Source organism: Pararge aegeria, chromosome 24, assembly GCF_905163445.1.
Source record: "Pararge aegeria chromosome 24, ilParAegt1.1, whole genome shotgun sequence".
Classification (NCBI taxonomy): Eukaryota; Metazoa; Arthropoda; class Insecta; order Lepidoptera; family Nymphalidae; genus Pararge; species Pararge aegeria.
In genome coordinates, this window is record NC_053203.1 from 10,454,968 (window position 1) to 10,479,766 (window position 24,799).

Here is a 24,799-nt window from a genome sequence, read left to right on the forward strand (position 1 = left end):
CTGCGTTTGATTTGGTTTTTTGATGTGGCGTTCAATTTAGTTAGTTAAAATGAAAAAATTAAAGTTTTCAGTATCGCTGAGCCTTAAATGAGGGGTTTGCTGCTGTCCGCTGAGGAGTTCTGTCCTCTATCTTCAACCAATATCAGGTCTACACAAAGTTTGGACAAAATTAAACACATATTATAACCTCTATAGTACAAAAATAATGATTAAAATCGGTTATAATTCGGAGTTATGGTGTAAAACAGTCAAACACTTTTATCCCCTCTCCCAAAGGAACCGAGCTTAATGTCGGGATAAAACGTATCCTATATTACTTCTAACACTTCCAAGAATATGTGTACAAAGTTTCATGAGGATCGGTTAAGTAGTTTTTGTGTGAAAGCGTAACAAACAAACTTACATTCACATTTATAATATTAGTAGTTATAGTGATAGTGATAGTGATAGTGATAGTGATAGGGATAGTGATAGTGATAGTGATAGGGATAAACAGTGGCGTGCATAGAGGGTATGCACAGGGTACACAGAGGATATAAAATGAAAAAAAATCTCCAGTACAAGCTATAAAAACTCTACTAAACTAAACTATTATCACATACCGGAGATTTAATTTAATTTTTTATTTAATTTTATATCATCTGCATACATTGTGCATACCCTCTATGCACGCGGCTGCACATAAACCAATAGTTTCGACAACTTAGTTATACATAAAAGATAATATTAACCACATTGCTTAGGAATTAAGTACCAAGTGAATACTGTGCAACAAAATTAAAAAAAAAAACCCAAAGCTTTAAGAAGCTTGTATTATATACTTATTTAAACGATCAATACTTGTATATATATAATTGGAATCTCGGAATCGGCTCCAACGATTTTCATGAAATTTAGTATACAGGGGGTTTCGGGGGCGATAAATCTAGCTAGGATTCATTTTTAGAAAATGACATTTTATGAGTGTTTTCCGGCAATAACCGATTTGGTGCAACGAAGCCGCACGGTTCAGCTAGTTAATCTTTATTGCACATAGTATCAACATGTTCCAGCAAGAAACGCATATGTTTTACCCTACCACAAGTTAACCCTCGACTGCAATCTCACCAGGCAAGCAGGGTTACCAGATCGATTCTTCCTGTTATCGGGGTCAATAACCGATTTTTCGGGATTTTAGGGCTTTGGTCGGGAGAAATAAAAAAATAAGTTAATAAAAAAAAAAGATAAGAACCGAATGAGCGTGTTTATTGTTTTTGATCTTGCCATAAGTAGGTATTTGTAATTTTTTTTGTGTGTTGTTTGCAAGTTTCGTTTGACGAAAATGTGAACTCAAAATTATCGAACTTGTTTTTCGGGAGATTATTTGCTTCGTCGGGATTATTTGATGCGGGAGTCGGGAGGACATACAAAAATTCGGGAGAATCCCGCCAATTCCCGACCGTCTGGCAACCCTATGAGGTAAGTGATGATGCAGTCGAAGATGGTAACGGGCTAACCTGTTAGGAGTATTGCAGTTATATTAAACCTAATCGGTTGACTGACGTCGGTGCAGTGGGCAGCGACCCTGCTTTCTGAGTCGTAGGCCGTGGGTTCGATTCCCACAACTGGAAAATGTTTGTGTGATGAACATGATTGTTTTTCAGTGTCTGGGTGTATATTATAAGTATTTATGTGTATCATATTCATAAAAATATTCATCAGCTACCTTGGTACCCATAACTCAAGTTACGCTTACTTTGGGGCTAGATGGCGATGTGTGTATTGTCGTAGTACATTTATTTATTTATTTATTTATTCCTACGCGATATCGTACCGGAACGCTAAATCGCTTAGCGGCACGTTTTTGTCGGTAGGGTGGTAATAGAGGCACCGTGGTGGACTACAGCCTTAACCTCTTCTCATTGTAGGAGCAGACCCGTAGCCTGTAGTGGGCCGTTAATGGGTTGGTATGATGATGATCTACTTGGTTTAGCTTTTAAGTGTTTAATGTGACCAAAAATGCTTTGAGAACACCGCTAACTGTGATCGCTAAAACTATAAACTTAACAACTTACCCGTTCATTTCTTAATTTTTACCTCGGCACAATATTAAAATTTAACGAAATTTAATAAAATGTAACTATTACTTTCACTCGGAACTGTGCATGTTAACTTAAACCGAAGCTGAAAAGAACACTGGACCGATTGCCGCTGATATACTTTCTTTTTTTAATACCACCATTTTCATTTACATATCACAAAAATTATAACAACCTTTATTTCTATACATGTACGATTCAAAATTGTATGCATTAATGTAAAGAGTACTGCATAATATCCTTGCATAAACAACGAAGCGTACTCCCGAGATGGATTTAAAGATGTACTTTATTTATTTGTATAGGATCCATTGCGTTTTTTATTTACATATTCTTTTAGTATAGTTAAGGATATGAAGTAATGTATGCATGATGGTTTTGTTTGGATGAAAGATTTCGTGATGTTTTCAGTTCACATGTTGTTAGGAGTAAAAATAGTTTGATGACGTCAGAACGTTAGTCGTTATTACAAGTGGAGTGAAACGGTTTGATACTTGGTTATTTTTTGACGTTATTTTTAACCAGACTCACAAAAATTTAAAAATATAGGCTAAGGTGATCTTCTATATAATACTCATACTAGCTAAAAATAAAGAAGATAAAGACGGACACTTAAAAATGTATCAGTATAAACCGCGCCATTACAAAATCTTTACTAATATTTAAAAAAAAACCTGTGCAATTTATTCACACACGGCGGAAATGTAACTTCTGAAAAGTAGCCTACGAGAGATTGAGGTGGATGTAGAGTATCAGAACTGTTAGGATAAATGTAAGGTTTATTATTTAGTTTCCATGGTAACTAGAATAGGTAAAAAAAAGTATAATGTTTTCTATCTCACTCTGTCCTATACATTTATGTGTTTGATTCTTTATCTAGATATTATTCGGTTTCCTTGGTAACTTAAATAGGAAAAAACAGATAAAGTAGTATGTATATTTCTGTCTCATTCTTTGCCGGCTTCATTCTACACACTTTTGTATTTGTGTCTCTTTCAAAAAATCGTTTATTTCGTTTAGGCGTCCATAAATTACGTAAGCGTTTTTTATTAAAAAAAAAAATATGAGATGTCGTGAGATTTATCAAAATATGGGTTTCTTACGTTAACGGGTTAGATTGTTATTGTAAAAAGACCAATGGACCAAAATAGTATAATTTTTTGGTTTCAATAAGGAAAAAAAATTGCGTTATATTTGACTCGACCCCTTCCGGGGGGGAAACATCTCACGTATTTTATGGACGCCCCCTTTCTTACATTGTAAATGAGAGATGATGTTGTGGAGATCTCCTAGTAAGCATCAAAATAACTGTGTGTGCGCGCGTGTGTGTGCGTGTGTGTTGATATTATAAATGCGAAAGTGTGTTTGATTGTCTGTCCATCTTAAGGCCCTTATTAAACCACCAACTTGGTTTTTGGAATAGGATTATTTGAAAGGACGGAGAGTAACATAGGCTAATTTTTATCCAGAAAAAAACGGTTACCGCCGGCAACAGTTAGTTGATTTATAAAACAAAACAGCTGATCTAGTAATATCTCTCTCTTTTAATTTGTTAAATGGTTTTTATTTATTGAGTTATGTGTTTTGTCACTGCTTGATTTTTGCCACTAGCTGGCGTAAAAGTCAAGAAGTGTGCAGTGTGTGGCATATAATTACGACCAATCCAAATTATTATTTTGAAAGAGGAAACTACACAGACGTTTGACGTAAGCGTTACTTCCGTTTGAAAAAAGATCCGAGTTACTCCATAGTCGCGCCTAAAGAAGTTTTACTTCAAAGACATTAAAAAAAAATGGCGCGGTGAATATTGTGCGAAAGTGATAGCACCAGATATTGTTAGCAGAATGTGCTTTTTATTCTGAACACATAGATTAATTACTGCACTACAAGTATCAAAACCATTCATACTGCGTTAATTACCTACATGAAACGGTTCTTTAATTATGTTCGTGAGTTGAGTATTATATTAAAAAGATGCTGGCTCTTATAAAAAAGTAGGCAAATTGCAGCAGGGGTATCTGGAGTGAATTTATATACGAAAATATTATAACGTTTGTTAACTTTTTTAACTGACAGCAAAAAAAAGAGTTCGTATTTAGCCTGAGCATTCATATTTTACTTTAAAAATAGGTAAAAAAGTAAGTTTTCATTAATGTTATAACACTTAGGTGGTACAACGTAGGAACAGTGTGTTTAAATATTGAAAAATATAAAATCTCTTTCAATATTATTTAATAGTTTTCTTTCACGCTCTGGCATTTGAAAAGTTGTTGTGTGACAAAACAATGTATAACCAATTCGAGGTTATGCAACTTTTATTAATAAGCGCCACAATGTATAGCTCTCTTTCTCCCACTCTTTACGTTATATCGTTTTACTCTCTCATGTAACAAATGTGCCTAAACGTAACGTGCCTTTTATGTCATGATATAAGGCTCACAGTATCATATCATATAAAGTATAGAAAACTTGGCAACTCGGAATTAATTAAAACTGTTGATTTTATCGTTGCCTATTGTTTTTTTGAGAAGCACCATCTAGTATCGTTAAATGTACACTCGCTTAGGCGACTGGTTAAGCTGCTGTAGAATTGCTAAATTTGTTTGTTACGATTGTTATCATTACAGACCCATGTAGTAACTTATAATGTAGGAGTTGAATAAGGGGGTAACTTGGCCATTTCGTACACATGATAGAACTGCTGAGATTTTTGTTAGCTTGACTGTTTTTATAGGGCACTAACTAGTATTGTATTACTTAGCAGTTAAACAAAGAGGAATAACTTGGCCAACTGGAAAACATGGTAGAACTGCTAAAATGTTTGTTACCGCGTGATCTCGGACCAGCACCATTTAGTATGAAATGGTGAACACGTGTAACATCTTTTAAGGGTACTTGGCTAACTGGAAAATCCAGTAGAGCTGCTGATGTCTTTCTTAAGATCATTGTTCTTCATGTAGCTTATCTAGTTTTCTAGTATCATATTATGTGAAGGGGTACCTACTTGGCCAGCTTGGACAATACAGCAGAACTCTTTTCTCTCGGGCCGCGATTCTCCAAAGGTACCGTCTCTTCTTCGGATTTGGCTTTGCGCTCGAACACTTGAAACCTAGACTTAACGTCCAGTGAAGCCAACTCTTCTAGACCTAGGTCTGGTTTGTCAGATGCTGGAACAAAATTACGGGCAACTTCAAGTAATTATAATAGTTCGTGCGTGTGTGTACGTTTGTGTTATAAAGATGCAAAACAAAAATTATTCTTTTGTAACTTTTTGGTAATCTCACCTCTAACGACATCTGGTGGCAATTCTACCGGTTGACTTTCACATATGATCATTTGGTGCTTTTTGGGCGTCGCTGTAACAAACAAATTATGATATTAGTGCAAAAGAAGAGTGGTTTGATTATAACAACCAAAATTAAAGACTATCCCGCAAATCTCTGTAGACTACAGACTGATATAGACTAAACATAAGGCTCTATGCACATTGCGTTTTTAACGCGCGGGTAAACGCGCGTTAACGCTCGTCAAACGAAATAAAGTCGCAGCTAGTAAAACATTCATCATCATCATCATATAAACCCATTACCGATTCACTTCCCCTGTAATGGGTCTACTCTCACAATGGGAAGGGGTTAAGCCCGTAGTCCAGTAAATTTGCAGACGTCCAATAATTTAGACGCGCGCCGCGCGTTTGTATAAATAGAAGCACGCGAACAAGTCATTACAGACACATCGATGTCAAGGATTTGTAATGACGCGATTTTAAATTCTACCTCTACGGCACTGGAAGAAAAGTCTTAAGAGTTGACCTTTTACTCGAGCTGTCCTGTTTTAAGTTTGTTTCTGAAATAATGTCGTCTGCGCGTTGAAAACACGCTGTGTGCATAGGCCTTAACACCGCTGTACTTGAGAATATACGCCTTTATTTTTCTATATATTTTTTATGTTGTCTGGGTTCCTAAAAATACTATGTTAGAAACCCTACATCGTGGTTGATCCCAAAATCATATAATGTTTGTTAAAAACTGTTAATGGCGTAGTGGACAACGGCTAAATGGTTTTGGTTTCTATAAATAATTTGTTGGAATCTTTAATCCAGCTTTGGTTAAACGCCATCTAGTCAACGCCGCAAAACATCGTGAGGGATCCAGTCTGAGTCTAGAGAATGTTCTCTAAAGGAAATTCTTCTTTCACTAAACCTTTACTAAACCCTTCTCATTCTTAGAGGAGATCCGTGCCTTTTAGAGGACTGGTTATGGGGTGATAATGATCATGAATCTGTATAACGCCATCTAGTGTTAAAACCATGGACTGATATGAAAAAAGTTTACCTCGGTTCCGTTTTACCGGATGTTTGGGTACTGAAAAGAGGTCTATGTTAGAAACTCTACATCGTTGCAGATCTGCAAAACGCCATCTAGTTTTTAATGTGGAAACTAGGTGGCCGAACTTACCATCGGTCTCGTCGTCTCCGTCCACAGGTTTGGGTTCAAACAGCTGCTTGAAATGCGGTTTACAATACAGAGTTGTGTGGTCACTCTGATATGTCTCCATCCTGCAACATATATCTTAGTCAGAATAAGCTTTTTTACTAAGAAACTTATTGAATACCCCTTGTATTATGCCCATAGTTCTGCTCGGGTGGCTTTGGCTGTGGTTACTTACCTACCGACAAAGACGTGCAGCATAACGATTTAGCGTACCAGTACGGCGTAGAAACTTAGAGATTAAAGTTAGGGTAGGTTACCCCGCTACCATTCTCGGCTGCATCATCTCTTACAAACAGTTGAGATTTCAGTCAAAGGCGAACTTGTAGTAGAATAAAAAAAAAGGGAAACAATGTATGTTTGTTATCTATGTTCGACTAAACCACCGCACTAATTTTAGTAAAATTACAGCAAATATATAGCTTGAATCCAACAAATATATGGACATATGAAACTTTAATTCCGGTAAACAAACCAGGATTTCCGGAAAAAATAATTCTTTTACCTACGCAAGACTTAACAAATAAATCGATCATGGCGAAATTTTACTAAATTTTAATTATTTTCCACACCAAACGGATCTTCGGCAATGTTGAGTTTACAATGTAAAGTCAACATCTCCTGAAGATGCCCCAGTTTCGGAGCGAAACGTGCATAGAGGGTACATTGCCGAAGATCTGTTTGGTGTGGAGTATAAGGATTGTAAAAATTATAAATAACACCATACAGATTCTCCTGCTGTTCGCGAAGTATAGCAAATTAAGCTTAAATTTCATAATATGTTGAATTCCGCAAAGTAACGCCTGCTTCTATTAAATATTATAGGTGGTGTTAGGTATTACCTACCCCCTTCCAATGACTTGACGGTGTAGATACTAGGGGCACAGAACTCACGTGAGATGTTTATTGCACTGCACGCATCGGAAGCACTCCTTATGCCATGCACGTTTTTCAGCCTTGATCCTCTCCATGGCGTACACTGGTCTTGAGCATTTGACGCACATCGGGTTCTCATCAGCTGCTTTCATCTTCTTATACAACTTCTCGGAGCTTTTTGACTGTGGGCAAAAGGATAGGAATTAGTTCAAGATTCAAAAAACATCAGATTTGAGTATTCTTCTTCCTACCTACTAATATGATAAATGTGAAAGTTTGTAAGGATGGATGGATGGATGGATGTGGATGGATGAATGTTTGTTAGTCTTATAAGCAAAAACTACTGAACGGATTTTATCTGAACACAATTTAAAGATACTCGTATATAAGATCGTTCAATAACGCAGAAATTGAACTGAACTGTAATTTTTGAATTTGTCTTGAGAGACTTTGAGTATAGCTAGTTACAGTGGCGTGCATAGGGATTATGCACAGGGTATGCTGATGAAGAAAATCTCCAGTACGAGTTATAAATACTTTAAGGGTAGGCTTTTTATAGCTCTTACAATACCTATCCTTAAGTTTTTTACAACTCGTACTGGAGATTTACTTCAGTTTATATCATCTGCATACCCTGTGCATACCCTCTATGCACGCGAGTTGCCACCTTACGATTACGACGAGCGCTAAGCGATATATCGTTCAGGTACGATGCCACTTAGAAATCGATTAGGGGTGTAAGTGCCATACGTTCGCTCGCTTCCAGACTGCACCATCACTTACCACCAGGTAAGATTGCAGTTGAAGGTGAATGTGCAAGGGCTAACTTGTATTGGAATAAAGAGAAAACAGATTGAAGTGATTTTTGTAAATTGACATACTCGTTATCCTGGAAAAATAAATAGTTCCTATGGGATACATTCGAAGCGAAATTTTAACATAACTATAGTTATTTTAAGGCTATCATAAAAATAAGTGAGTTATATGAATAAAATATAAGTATAAATTAAAAAAGAAAAAGGTCAAAAAGTATCGACGAGGATGGGATTCGAACCCACGCGTGCAGAACACATTGGATTAGCAGTCCAACGCCTTAACCTCTCGGCCACCTCGTCATGCCTGCAAATTGCGAATCTCGGGAATTGATTGTAAAATGTATACCTTTTAAACGTTATTTTCACCACTTTCTAAATGTTATTCGATGGCTTATCCCACTTTTTTGAAACCTTTATGACCTTTACTATGCGGTGGTAACTTAAACTTAAACAGTTAAAATTAATCTCAATATTAGTCCTAGTAGAAAATCTACATTACTATCTATCCTACTTCCTATCCTATCCTATCCTACTTAATATTATAAATGTGAATGTAAGTTTGTTTATTACGCTTTCACGCAAAAACTACTAAACCTATCATCACGAAACTTTGTACACATATTCCTGAGGGTATCAAAAGTAATTCAGGAAGCTTTTTATCCCGAAATTAAGCTCAGTTCTCTCTGGAGAGGGGATGAAAGTGTTTGACGATTTTACACCAGGCTTAGCTATCCTAAATACATAAAGTGCTACCACATTTATGAGGCAACAGCTAGTATTATATAATCTTCTACATTCAAAATTCATCTATTTCGAGTAAGTATTCTTATTACTCTTTAATTCAAATAAAAAGAAAAATTATTCACAAGCACTTATGAAGCGTTCATACATATTTCTCCATTACAAAATTCATCTATTTCAAGTATTCTTAGAACTTTTAAATTAAAATTCATAAATCTTGATTCATTTAGGGGTATCACAGGCACTAATGAAGCGTTCATACATATATGCTCCATTATTGCGGAGTTATGATTACAGCCACATTGGTTACATTAATACTAAAACTAGGAGGGTTCCAAACGGTCCCTGTAGCAGCATGCGCGCCACGAGATAATTTTCTGTACTCTTTACTCGTATTTTTTTCCATAGAGATAGGCGAGATAAATGACTCTATCGCTGGGTATCGTGGCGCGCATGCTAGCTACAGGGGTCTAAGAAGAGCCCACAAGAAACTAAGCTATTTTTTTTTAAAGTCTCGAGGCTGTCTGTTTTTACTGACTCTACCACCGGTCCGGAAGGCAGATTCGATCGAGAAGAACTCAGCAGTTTCTCTTTTTCGACATCAACAAATTGCAATTTAGAATTCATTATTCCGTCATACGATTGTGGTTTACTCAAAAACTATAGCGTTTCGGTTTCACATATAAGTATCAGAAACAGTAAAAACCTCTACACGTATGTATGACCGCTTCATAAGAGACTGTGTTAGGCCTTCATGAAAAAATAATTATTGAATTTAAAATTTTCGATTTTTAGGAAAATCCAACGGCTAGTAACAGCTAAAAAATTGTCACTCCGAATTGCTTAAAATAGATTGTTCGCAGCTATAGCATGTCCTTTAATGTCTTTGGCCGTCTGAAAGAGATCGCTGTGTATTGAAAGGGCGGCAATTTTACCTCCTACCTTTTATCTATATTGAGTTCTGTGGTAATGAGTTTATATTGTTGATGATTTTCTCTGTGATGTAAAATAAATAATAAAGTTTTTCATAAGAGGCATATAAAACCATATATGTATCAGCTTTTATTTAGGGACGACACAAACAAATCTTTAAATAAATGTACATATTAAAGCTTACATCTTACTGAAATAGTTAATAAACTTATTTCAGATGTGACAGGATCTTAGTTTATTTTCTCATCTAATACAGCGAGGTTACTATACATTTGATGAATTTCTTAATTACAAGGTAGATTGGAAGCAGCCATCTCCCACAAGATAGAAAAATGATTGTAAATGTTGATGTTGGAAAAGAGCAACTACTGAGTTTCTTGCCGTTTCTTCTCGGTAAAATTGCTTTCCGAACTCGACCGTGAACTTGTTGAACCGACTTGGTGGTAGAGTCAGTACAAACAGACATACTTGACGTTTCAAAAGTGCTTAGAAAGTTGGCCTACTTGAAATAAATGAATTTTAATTCTGGTCCAGTCTCGATGAATAAAAATTAAAGTGTATTAATTCATTCATTTATTTATGACGCACTTACGTCATAATAATAAAGGTAATAATAATAATAATAATTGACTTTATTGTGTCCCAATTACATATATTTTTAAGAAATAAATCTCATTGTACAATGTTAAATGTACCTGCACGCTTTGGGTAGCGGGAACAGCTGTCAGTATCAATGCCTATGTCTGCGTTCTTGAAACTCGATACGTAAAGCTCCGGCGCAAACATCAATATTATTGACAAATTTCTGCATATCCTACTAATATTATAAATGTGAAATTGTGGATGTTTGTTGCTCAATAACGCAAAAACGGCTGAACGGATTGGTTGAAATTTTGCATGCATGCAGCCTTTGACATGGAAAAGAACATAGGCTACCTTTTATCCCAAATTCTTTAGTAGTTCCCGAGGGAAAATTGAAAATTGCTTACGAGCTAAGCCGCGGGCAGACGGCTTTGAAATGTATATGCATGTCACCTGTGCTATGGAAAAGGACATGTACTTTCTATACCGATGTCTCAAACAGATCCCGTGGTAGAATTAAAAATTTTTAACGAACGAAGCTTTAGAAACAATATTGAAGGCCACGCAAACGAAGCCGCGGGCAGAAACTAGTTGTCAATAATTTTGAGCTAATGCGGGCTTAAAATTTGTTCTCGAACCAAAAAAAGTTAATAAACAAATGATAGTTCGTTCGCCTAGTTAAGGGGTAGGTAAACAATAGTAGATTGTTCAACAAAGGGGTCTTAGATACGGGCGCCGGGATAAGTCCCAAGCAAACGAGGGATAGAATTACTCCCAAGGGTGTTGCATCTAGAATCCTGAGTGTAACGAGGGTTTTAGGGGCGCACAAAACGAAGGCAGTTTTAACCCTGAGTTGAATACTCTATGTTGTTATCTTTGGAGGTTTTTTTTAAACAATCTATACTCTATGGTTCACGCTGCGCAGGCTCACGATACGCCATCATATGTTAGAGCGAGAAAGCATAAGAAAGAACAGATTATATTAGGCAGGTTTAACCCTGAGTTTAATACTCTACTTTTGTTTTTTTGGAGGGTTTTTTACAATCTATACGTTATGGTTCGCGTTTCACAGGCCCTGGTGAGTGATAGGGACGCCATCATATGTTAGAGCGAGATAGCAATATTAGAATGAACAGATTTTATTCAGACACGCTGTTCGCGATGTTTCTTACTCAAGTCATAAAAGCTCCTAGAGATTCGAGTACATTACTTAGCCGCTAAACCTCTAGGATCATCGATGTATAATTTTTCATCCCGGACGTACGTGACCTTTCAATGCTAGGCTACATAAGGCATTGTCGAGCAATACAATCGCCATCTAGCCCCAAAGTAAGCGTAGCTTGTGTTAAGATGACTGATTAATATTTTTTGAATCAATGAATGATGAATAATATAAAATACATAAAAACACCCACACACTGAAAACATTCCTGTTCATCACACAAACATTTTCCAGTTGTGGGAATCGAACCCACGGTCTTAGACTGAGAAAGCAGGGTCGCTGCCCACTGCGCCAATTGGCCTCCAGACAACCTTTGGTTGATGAAGCATGTTTGGTACGGAAAACGGGATAGTGCAACATTCAAATTAAAAATAAATAATTGATATAAATTACATGTACTTTACATACCAATACTACATAAGAACAAGAAGTAAGAATAATTTTACAGTGCAATATACTAGGTTACATAAAATTCATAATTCGTTTAAAGGAAATTGCATACAACTCTACAATAAACTACCCATTAACATTATGGAGTTGTCTCTTAAAAAGTTCTGTCTCTTAAAAGAAAGTCTTATTATAGTAAAAAGGACTACGTAATCGATAAAAAAGCTTGGGTGTGTTATATTGCTTTAACCAGGTTACTCTTCTAATAATATTAAATGACAATGTGAAATCTGTAAAATTATAATTAAATTGTGAAAAAAAATTTTTATTCATTTATGAGCGCATGCCCGGGTTTTACACGGGGTAAAGGTAGACTTACCACAGATATCGTACCCTCATCCTTATGCCGTCGTGACTTGCTCTTTTTGACCTTCCGCGTCTCCGTGACCACCTCCTGGTAGTGGACCCTGGACTCTGATTGCATGAGGGACTGGGACGCCTCCACAGTGGCAGCCATTGCTCTGCAAATAAAAAATGCAGCATATTACATCATTATATCGACTCACTAAAGGACATGGGACTTCTCCCACAATGACAAGGGGTTAAGGCCGTAGTCCACCACGCTGGCGCAGTGCGGATTGGTGGACTCCACACACCTTTGAGAATATTATGAAGAACTCTCAGGCATGCAGGTTTCCTCACGATGTTTTCCTTCACCGTTGAAGCAAATGATATTTTAATTAGTTAAAACGCACATAACATAGAAAAATTAGAGGTGCGGGGACTTTAACTCGGCCCCCCGAAAGTGAAGTCGAGCCCAATGCGCTATGAATATAGATAGATAGATAGATAAAGTCTTTATTGCACAAATTAAAAGCGAAAACAAGAAATAACAAAACAATAAAAATATATATATAAGATGCGCAAAGGCGGTCTTATCGCTCTAAGCGATCTCCTCCAGACAACCATTTCTGGTAGAGAATTAGGTTAGGCAAAACGGGATAGTGCAACCAGTGATACAATTAAATTCAATACGTATAATTATAATATATACATACATATAAATATATAATTAATATATATATATATATATATATATAAACATACAAAAGAACAGACATAGTGTATGTATGTTATCATATTAGATAAAAAAAATCTTTTAGTCGATTTTTAAGTATGTCATATATCTCTCGGCAATTCATTCCACAGATTTACCACTTTTACAGTAAATGAGTTACCATACGCCATCTAACGACTGGCAGGAACGTGCAACCTGTTATCATATTTAGCCCTGTAAAAAGCTCTGAACGTTGCTACCTAGAAATTTGAATCGCTCTTTTAAATACGGTGGAGTTTTAGGATAATATAAAATGGAGAACAAAAGTAATATACTTACATTAAGGCTACCAAGTGTAAAATCTCCTAAAGGAATACTAAAAACCTGGTATTATTTCATTAAATCTTTTACTAAATAAATAACTCGAAACCGCTTTACGTACCTTGGGCATATCTTAACCATATATGTTAAATGTGTTCTAAATTCTATGATGATTACCTACCGTACATTTCGTAGGTATATATTTTTCTTTACCTAGCTGTGCTTTGCGGTTTCACCCGTTTTAACTGTGGGTTGTAGAGTTATGCTTCAAAGCCTTTAACTTGACTTAATCAATAAACGAAACAGTGATAGCCTAGTGGTTATTACTTCGGCTTCAGTTTCGGGGACCCGAGTTCGAATCCCAGCACGCACCTCCAACTTTTCTAAGTGATGTGTGCCGATACAATGTCGCGTATTAAGCAACTAGGAATATGAGTTTAAAATAAATGTCAGTCGGCCATCTTAGGCCGCATCATTACTGGATATAACTTGAAATGGACTTGGATTGAATCAGGCGTTACTTTGTGGAATTCCATGATATATTATGAAAATTATAAAAACTAGACTCCGCCAAAAGTAATTTGACTTTGCAATGAATAATTGTAAAGTCAAGTAATTGACTTAACATTTATTCATTGTAAAGTCAACATCTCCTGAGGTTTCGGAGCGAAACGTGCGTAGAGGGTACATTTCCGAAGATCTGTTTGGTATAAGGATTGAAGAAATTATAAATTACACCATACAGATTCTCCTGCTTTTCTCGGAGTCTAGCAAATTAAGCTTAATTTTCATAATATGAAATGGAATTCAGAAAAATTATAATGTTGATAACGCGTTTATCTCGATTGCTAGGCAAATACACCTTTTCCGTACAAGAGCGATATAGAGAATAGGCCCACACCGCAACTGCAATGTTGTGTGGCGGGCTAAATATACCCTGTCCCAATAAAACTGGTAACGCGACACCCTATTTTTCTACCACTAAACGAAAACACGCGGAGAAAATGGAATAAGAGGTCTAAACGCACTGTGGAGAATGCTATGTTTTATAATTTTTACCCGACTATGACAATTATAACTTTTTGGATGGATTAATATGAGCTTTGAGATTAATAAAAAAACGAAATGTCAAAAGCAGTCCCACGAAAAATCACATTTATTATTATACCTACAAACAAAACGATTAAATTTTAAATTCTATAAGTGAAATACGGCGTTCATACTTTTATTTAAAAGTGACGATGGTGATAAATGACTGTATCGGTTAACTTAAAACTGGAGGTATAAGAGTTTTCAAACTTATCCTGCAGCGCTAACATGGACGCGATATTTAATGAAAATTAAGCTTAATTTGATATACCTACTCCGCGAAAAGCAGACGCATCTGTATGGCGTAATTTATAATTTCTTCAATCCTTATACTCCACACCAAAGAGATCCACGCCAATGTACCCTCTACGCACATTTCGCTCCGAAACCCGAGCATCCCTCAGGAGATGTTGACTTTACAATGAATAATTGTTAAGTCCAATATCCAATATGGACGCGATAATTATGTCTTACATTTTCTCGTCCTATTCTTTTGAGACGAGACGAGAAAATGGATGGAGATAATTATGTGTATGAAGCCCACAACAAAGTTAGCCGGAATTTCTTTGTTATCATAATAGCGGACACTTAAAATTCATTAGATAGTTAGAACAATTTATACCCAGGCTTTTTATCATTAACTAGCGGTGCTTAGCGATTTCGTCCCATACGAGCTTTAGAGCTTCGGCTACTCTCAGTGGGGACCGGATTCGATCCCCGGCACGCACCTAGTAATAGACCTTTCGGAGTTATGTACGTTTTTAATGTAACCAATAAAACTATCAATATGTTTTAATTTTGGAGGAAAAAATAATGAGGAAACCTTGCGTGAGTCTACCAAGCTCTTCCAAACCTTATTAATAATGATGAAAGATAGATAGATAGAAAAACTTGATCGCGACAAAACACGACGAAGCAATACAAAGAAAAATAAAGACAAAAGAACACGTTAAGTATTATGTCAGCAGATTATTGCAATAAATAACCCACCCCTTCCCAGCTCTTACAAGACCCCCCCCTGCCATGCTTACGTAAACATACAGTACATTTGGTTGATTTGGAATGAAGGACTGTAACGCACCTAATATTCATTTAAATTAAGTTGACTCAAGACAAGACAAGTGAATAGCGCGCGGAAATACTATAATATTAACGCTATTATATCTAGATCCCCCACCCCCCATGTCATCAAATATAAGCAAAGGATTCCCGCCCCTCTATAGTGCTTACGTCATACTTGAAAGGTACAATAGTGTCAGGGTGTAAAGGCAGCCTGTTGATGTCATAAAATCAGGTGGTTCCTCACAATTATTGACCGGGCCCCTTAAATGGATCTTTAAAATTTTCGTGGTTGCCGGGGATAAAAAGTATGTATAAACTATAAACACAATAAAATAAATAAATATTTACTAGGTTGTGTAATACACATCGCCATCTAGCCCCAAAGTAAGCGTAGCTTGTGCTATGGGTTTAGCAGCAGTGCGCATAGGGATTATCTGAGATGACTCGCCGGCCGGTTGACTTTTCACTGGGTATTTATAGACGCCATTACGTTTCGTATAAAATGATGTACCTGACGCTGCAAACTAATCACGACTACTGATTCGCCTCGTAACACGGCTTCATTTAGTTAGGATTGTTTTTTGTCTTAGCTGTTACCCGCGATCATTGTCCGTGTGAAGTATCTAAGGATCTTCAAAATTCCCGTGGTTGCCGAGGATAAAAAGTATGTATAAACTATAAACACAATAAAATAAATAAATATTTACTAGGTTGTGTAATACACATCGCCATCTAGCCCCAAAGTAAGCGTAGCTTGTGCTATGGGTACTAAGATGACTGATGAATATTTTTATAAATAACTAGCTGACCCCAGCGCCATCTGTCGGGCTGATTTGTGAATCTAAACCATCCAGGGTGCCACCCAAACGCATACCGAAAAATTCATTCAGATCGGTCCAGCCGTCTAGGAGGAGTTCAGTGACATACACACGCACACAAGAAATATATATATAAAGATATACCTACATCATCATATGAACCCATTACAGGCCCACTATAGGGCATGGGTCTCCAACCACAATGGGAAAGGGCCATAGTCCACCACGCTGGCCCAGTGAGGATTGATGGAATGGAATAACAGACACTAAAAACCATTCATGTTCATCACACAAACATTTCCAGTTGTGACAATCGTACGAGTATGTATCGTATGTTATAGTATTTTCTATATTTATTATTATTAGTATTGTATGTGTGTAATCTGGATAAGTATTAGTGTGTAATTGTTCCTAAGTATGCATACAGTAATAATACACCCCACCAATCGGTTTCCCTTGGTTTTCCTAATCCTAAGGTTGCCTGGAAGAGATCGCTACTAAGAGATAAGGCCGCCCTTTGTATCCTATTTTTTAAGTTAATTTTTGTTGTGTCCATTGTTTTTTTTTCTATTTGTGGTGTACAAATAAAGTGTATAAATAAAATAAAATAATAAACCCACGGCCTTGGACTCAGAAAGCAGGGTCGCTGCCCACTGCGCCAATCGGCCGTCAGGTATGAACTCTATGTTACTCTCCGTCCTTTCAAGTAACTCTATGCCAAAACAAAAGTTGATTAGTCGCTATGTTAGGGCTTGGGCAACCTTAGTGGGCCTGAACGGAACAAAGATCGGGTACTTTTCCGAACCTTTGGCGTAAATTTTTAGCCACGATGTTCTTTTTCTGCCAGGTGGTCTTTTGCCGGCTATTTTCCCCTGCCTCTTGCTAATTATTTAACCTCTAATGTTCTAAGCGTTCCCATAGAACGGGAAAATGAGAAAAAAATTATGACCTAGCAACATTCCGCGGGTGTAAAGAGAGATGTGCGCGGGGCGTTTTCACTGTTTTTGGACGCAATGCACTGCATACAATAATGGCTGAATGAGGATTCTGTACGTTCTTAATTCAAAGGCCAGGTATCAAAATCAGCAGATATGCGAAATTTACCAAAGCATTGCAGTTGAGTCAGCGATTCCAAAATTATAAATTTCGTTGTTTACGTATATTTGAACAGAAGCGAGTGGGTGGAATGCGGCCGGCGGAATCTCTCCGCTTTACGACCGTGCCCTTAGTACAGGATTTGCACGCGCGCAATCGTGGAGTCGTTTACGAGTAACGAAATGCTTGAACATCAGAGTAAAATGGATCTTACAGACATAGCTTTTAAGATTAAATTTGCCTACAATTTCCAGCTAGGGCTTTTGGCGGAACGTTTGCAAAATAAAATCAGATGTACGGGATTTGCGACTCTAACGTTATAGATAAGATACATTTTACTTTGATGGTATAGGGGTTGATATGCGAAAATGCAAATTTTGTACTCGGGCAGATTGGATCTGTTGCTTTCATCTAAATTTTGGTCTAACCCTCCAGTATTTACTCTATACCTTAAATAGGTAAAGCTGAAATTATAGATATAAATAGGAAATGTTTTACCGCAAATTGGTATAGCTGAAATGGTAGAGAAGAATAAAAAAGAAAGGTTAATAATATGTCTGGACAAAGCTCTATCCCGCCAGTACTAATGTTTACTATTTTTAATAGGTTACCTTAATTAGGTAGAGCTAAAATGGTAGAGTTAAAAGAGAAAACAAAAGGTTAATTCTCGACGAAAAATGTCTCTAAATCTCGTTTGATGTCATTTCTCCTCGTCGAGGGATTACCAACGCTAACTTTAACGATGCGAGGTCTCTATTCCAGTATCTAAGGACCCCAACGTCAATCAGTTCTCAGAGCTATGTGCCCGCTCATCACCACTTCAGCTTCCGTTGAGCTATGTCAGTAACTGTGGTTCTTGTACGGAACTCCTCATTCCTTATTTGACTCGTAGAGATACTCCAAGAATAGGTCTCTTCATCAGATGGCATCGAACTAGTCGCAGGGAGGCGCTGGATACAAGCGGTATTTATTCCAGAAGTGGAAACCATTCATTCACATGGATGAATGAATGAATACACTTTTATTGTACACCAAAGAAAAAAAGTAGTTACAGAGATATAAATACATATCAAGAGAGTACAATTTGGTGGCCTTATCGCTACATAGCGATTTCTTCCAGGCAACCAATGGCGTGTATGATGATATACCCTCTTTACAACTATTTTTTTTTTTGTTTTTTAATAGTTTTGTCTTGTCTTGTTTCATTATTTTCGTTACGTACATTTCATTCAACCATACATTAATTTGTGCGAAAGCGTGCAGACGCGTTTTGCATTTCTACTTTTTTTGCATTTCGATTTGCACGACTCACTATCGCTGACTTTCCTCGAACTGTCCGCGTTAAGCAATTTTCTTATTTAACACTAGCGTTATTCCACGACATCGTCCGTGTAGAATTTGTGTACACCTGGGAAGGGAATGATAAATTCCCTTTCTCCTATCAGCACGGCTAGAACGGACAGGAGACAGTTATATCCCCCGGGAAAGGATAAAAATGTATCTTCTCCCACAGCTTTATCAACTCTCAGAGCACTGGCGCACAATTGGTAATATATGTGTAATAAACGGGGGTGAACTTCTCCTATTCCATGTTCCAGTCATTTAGTAGGTGGACACGTTAATTATATACCTTATCAGGGGATATAATCGGGGGATATAATTTTCATCTCCTGCCCGTGCTAGCCCTACTGAGAGGAGGAATGTGCCCATAGAATTCGGACTAATACGTACCATAGGATAGCCCCTTTAGTCTAGCAGCGGCGTGCACTCCATACATGCACAAAAGCACTGCATACCCAAATTATTGTGTATAAACTCGTATTGGTGGGGATTTTTTCTATTTAATGCCGTTTACCTGCTTTATGCATACCCTGGTCAAAAACCCTGTGCACGCCACTGGTGGTTAGCATGTTTAACTGCGGATCACGAAGTCCTGGGTTCGAATCCCTGGTCGTGAGGTATTGTTTTTTTCTGTTAAAAAATTTCCCGGAGTTAGGAAATTGGCGGTGTCAACCTCCGTGCCCGGAGAGCACGTTCAGCAGTGCCTGGTTATTATTACTAACCTGTGACAATAGTTAGCTTACTGACCCACATTGGAGTATCGTGATGGGTCCATGCACTAAAATTATATTGTTATGTTTTCGTTCCAGTAAGCCCAATAAGAGGCAATCATTTAAAACTCACAGACGGAAATTTTAATTTTATTTATACGTATGTACATCTGACATGTCCATATGTAACATGTTCGTCTAGTTTTCACTTACAACTGGTATGTAAGATTCCCTTATTAGGTAGGCCAGCATTCACTAGCGACACACTCCTGTGCTCCTAGTAACATAGTAACCACAACGCCTCATTGGTTGAGTGTTTTTTGTCTCCCCTGGTGGTAACTGATAGTGTAGTCCAAGATATTAGCGGGCTAACGTAAGGGATTATAGCAATTATATTAAGCCCATATACAATAATCGGTTGCTGACGCGACATCGTTCCAGAAAGTTTAATCGCTTAGCAGCACATCTTTGTCGATAGGGTGGTAACTAACCTCTGCGTCAAGGAGGTCTTCGTCGGTGGTTATAAATCTTTGTTTTATACTCTGTTATACCGTTCAGTTAACGAAGTTTAGTTAACGCTGATTGTCTAAACAAGCGGAACTAAATTCAATGCCGGGAAAGTATTGCGACGACAAAAAATTAAATCACTATTTATGTCGTGTACCTATATGTCGCTGTTATTTGGACAATAATTAACTAATGCTTGCGTGTCTGTCTGTACCGGTTCATTTAACAATGTATTAATGTGAAATGTTATTGTTACTATCTTCTATAGTATGTTCTTGTAACGCTTTGTTATTATAACAACGTGTAACGGAATTACGAAATACTGTTTAAGCTTGCATAAGTATATTTCATAAGGAATCACCGTGCAAAAATATTAAATTAAAAGGAGCAAATTTATTATGATAGCTTCGGCCGTGTCTAGTTAATAGACCACCGGACACAGACGTGCGCTATGCGTTATAGCGTTCTGGTACAATGTCGCGTAGATACCGATAACGTGTATGGGTGCCTCTAACAGGATGAGGATGAAATTTCAGTTAATTTAAAGAAAATTTTAAAAAAATATATTAAAAAAAAGTTCTGTGCCCAGCTGTGGGATTTTAATACACTACAAAAAAACACTGAAAATTGGTGTCTATATATATAATAAAGACTAGTTGTTACAAAAAGAAGTCTCAATCATTTTTAAAAACCCGATAGTTTTTAAATAACGTCTGTTGAAATTTGTTCGTAAAAACTTAACTGCAAAAGTCAACAGCAATAAATTTGTCACATCTAACCGACCTAGTTTAAGCCAGTGCGAATGGAGTTCAAAGCGAATTGTGGGTAAATTAAATCAAGTATGCCGGAATGGTATCTCGGCATCTCACCTGGACGATTGGCACACCGCCCTGGGTAATTATAAACTAGTGTGAAGGGTAAAGGGTAACAAATAATATATAAGCAAGTTTGAGGGGTAAAGAGTAACAATGAAATAAATAAAAAGCTTATATATCCCAAAAAATAAACGTATAGCCACTGAGTTCAGAACATAGAGAAACCGTGTACACGACTAATATTGAAGCATCAAAAACCACTCCACTTTAGAAGTGTTTCTGGAACAGGCGGTTAATCATTTCATACCATTTAGCAGTTGACAGTAATTATTTTACCTCTAATGTTCTAAACTTTTACGATAAATGTGGAAAACGGGAAAAAGTTTGTGATCTAGCAACATTCCGCGGGTGTGAACTGTGAAGTGTAACGAGCGCGGGACGTTTTCACTGTATTTTGCCACAATGCACTGCACACGATATTTTTTTTTTTAAATTTATATTCTACGACAATACACATATCGCCATCTAGTCCCGAAGTAAGCGTAGATTGTGTTATGGCTACTAAGATGACTGAAATTAGTTATTATGTAAGAGGATTAATGTTCATTTCCCATACACCTAGGAATCGCCTTTATCGGATGCATAGTGATTTAGGTGATTCCTAGAGGAAGAAAACGTTTCACGAATGTGAGTTCTAAAAGACGACACCGATTCAGAGGATCGGTAACTTTCGGGGACTGGTCTTACACTGACACTTGACAGATGAAAAAAATATAAATTAGTTTTTTTGTCGAAAACATGAAAATTATAATATATTTCCTATTCCCCTTTAGATAAAGATAGCACTACATATGCTATCCAACGATTTTGGGTTACAGGTATTAATTACAATAACTGAGGTTGAGCTGTATAAATCATAAATATCCTTTAAAAACGTAGTCGTGGCTGCCTTATAAATACATTCAGCATCTTAAAAGGGTAAGTGCGAGCGGATAACTCATTCAGATTTCAGCACTCACTTAAGTGAGTTCAACACCCTAAATCCGGGGTAATTCGTGTTTATTCGCGAGTGGCAACACTGACGCACCTGCAAAGATGCGCCGGCGCAGCTATTTTTACCCGCTGTTATGTCACGACAATGCAACGTGCGTATAGCTGACTATAACGTTTATAGTTTAGTTTCCTGGTTGCATTTAGGTTTATTGCTGCGGGCGATCGAAAGAACTAAGCTCGTGGTAGTTCTAGGCGGACTAATGATACTACTTTTGTCCAGGACATTTCAAACATGACTAGTCAGTAGTTACCATCTGCCGACATGTCGTGTGTTGGCGGTAGATAAGAATACAGTTGCCAACGGGGGTGTCGTACGAGGTGATTAAGGAAATATATAATAGATGACGGACAGTATAATAGATGACGCATCCTCTGTGGTGTGCATACAGGGTGTGCACATGGTCAGGGGCTTGCACTTCATTCATGCACAGAAGCACTGCCTACCCAAATTATTTTATATAACTCGTATTGGAGGGGAATCTTTACATTTTTTGTCATGTTCCTGCTTTATGCATACCCCGGTCGAAGACCCTGTGTGCATACGATGTGCTGTCACTAAGCGGGCAGATGATATAAGATGAAAAAAAAACCAGTAAGAATTATAAACTTAAGGCTAGGCATTGTAAGAGTTATAAAAAGCCTACCCTAAAGTTTAAAGTTTACTGGGGATTTTCTTGATTTTATATTATCTGAACACATAGCTTGGAGCTCCGATGGACGTTGGGGCCTCAAGGTGCTGGAAGGGCGACCCCGCACCGGTAAACGTAGCGTAGGTACGTAAAGTTAGCCCTTGATTGCAATCTTTTCTGGTGGTACTTTACGATGTTTAAGATATCAACGGGCCATCGTGTTTGTGGTATGGCAATTATATTAAATACATTCTCCTTATTCGGCCAAGACAAAACCAGAGCAAGTTAAAAAATTTAAAAAAATCCTAAACACCTCTGACGGGGAAGAAACCGATGGACCAGGGAATTCATTTATTTATTAGTTTTTCAAGGGAAACAAACAGTAGGATATGAGTAATGCCGTATTTTTTATATGACATAAACCAATGAAGTTTCCACAACTTAGTTATACATAAACGATAGCATTAAGCGCAATTGCATAGGAATTAAGTATAAAGCGAAAGTTGTACAGCGAATTTTAATTAAATTTAAAAAAAGCTTAAAAAAACTTATAATACTTATGTTGCCATAATTATTTTCCTAAAAGTGCCAATTTTGACGTGCAAAATGTTCCGAATCACAATATTTGCTGTTGAAAGCATTGCGAGACGAGATAAATTAGTCAAAATATTCAGTTATTGTTGCTGCTTTTGTTAGATCATTCACATATAGTATTTTGCTGATGCTTCTAATTTAGATATTCGATCGTGTATTATTATTGGCATTGTATTATTTAATATGCTGATCAAAGGTTTGCGAATGACCTAGATATAGCGAATCATGTCATGGTAATAGAGTTGCTTTAACTGTGGCTTGCACTACTGTTACTAGTGGCGTGCACCTCATACACGCGCAAAAGCATTGCATACCCTAAATTTTTATAGAACTCGTATTGCACGACTCATGATGCGAAGCATCGGAGTGCTTTACGATCGAAAAGTTTTTATACGCCTTATTTCGGCGGCTATTTTTATTATTATAGCCTTGTTAGTTCACGGAATCAAGATATTTTGCATACTATTGTCGAGATAATTTAATGGAGATTAATTCCATACTTTTAAAAAATTGATTTACTGCAATAGAATTGGAAAAAAACACCAAAATAGGTCAAAAAAATTTCCTGTCCGTCATGTGTGAATCCCGAAAACACTCTAACTTGTGAAAAAATCCATTATTTGAGTTAAATTTTTTTTTTTTTAATTCTAATCGACGATTGTAGGTCACTGAATGCGAATGATTAATTAATTCAGTGTAGTTTAATTGCAATTAATAAAAAACGAAAACTGCAAGACTGTATATCTATATTTATCCATGTAAAATTAACATGGATGGTGATAGATATATCTATAGATTATATGTACATTTATTCCACCAGGGGCGCTTGTGCAGTACCTTCCTAGTACAGCTGTTTTTTCGGCAACTAATTTTGAACGACTTATGTTTTTTTTTTTTTTCATTATTTGATAATTAAATGAGCATCATGAGTCGTGCACTTTTGGATTTTCCAAATTTTACATTAATTTATCCACTTTATGCTAGTTTCCGCTTTACTTTCCTTAAAACTATGCAAGCAACGGAAAGAAGTTTTCGAATGTTCGAATGTTCGAATCGGCATCATATCACTACTATGTACATATTTTTATGTAGGTACCTAATGTAGCGGCGCAGCGGTTAGCGGTGTAGATTTAAGTGCGAGTTCCCGGATTCCCGGCAGGAGCAATTTAGTTTGGTCTGGTGGGAGGCTTCGGCCGTGGCTAGTTACCACCTTACCGACACAGACGTGCTGCTAAGTGATTTAGCATGCGTAGATACCACTAATGGGTCAATACAACTGCCATAACAGGTTAACACGTTACATCTAATATCACTTACTTTTAGATGAGATTGCAGTCAATGGCTAATTTGTAGTGGAACTAAAAAAAACCTTGTGTAACCACCACTTATTTCCTAAATATGATACTGAGATGTTTTAAAAAAGTTTATTTATTTCAATACGTTCCAAATGCGTCCACCATGTTGTTAAACAGAGGGTTCATTATGGCCTAAGGCGATATTATATTTTTTTAAAGCGAACGCATAGACTAGTAGAACAACGTAGACGGAGTCCTCGCAAGCAACTTTGTTTTTAAAAGTGAAGTC

General features: G+C 37.0%; 1 protein-coding gene and 1 non-coding gene across 2 annotated transcripts in view; both read right to left on the bottom strand.

Annotated features, from left to right (window-relative positions):
* The window catches only part of LOC120634559, a 61,617-nt gene that overhangs the window by 11,962 nt on the left and 24,856 nt on the right, over window positions 1-24,799 (bottom strand). The window contains exons 2-6 of the mRNA XM_039905257.1: window positions 12,504-12,645; window positions 7,463-7,626; window positions 6,536-6,636; window positions 5,363-5,434; window positions 5,083-5,245 (exon numbers count right to left, since the gene is read on the bottom strand). Of these exons, the coding sequence (XP_039761191.1) occupies window positions 5,083-5,245; window positions 5,363-5,434; window positions 6,536-6,636; window positions 7,463-7,626; window positions 12,504-12,641 (638 nt within the window). The 5' untranslated portion in view covers window positions 12,642-12,645. The remainder of the gene's footprint in view (window positions 1-5,082; window positions 5,246-5,362; window positions 5,435-6,535; window positions 6,637-7,462; window positions 7,627-12,503; window positions 12,646-24,799) is intronic.
* On the bottom strand, window positions 8,478-8,559 carry Trnas-gcu. The gene has a single exon. It is a non-coding gene; the product is annotated as a tRNA-Ser (tRNA).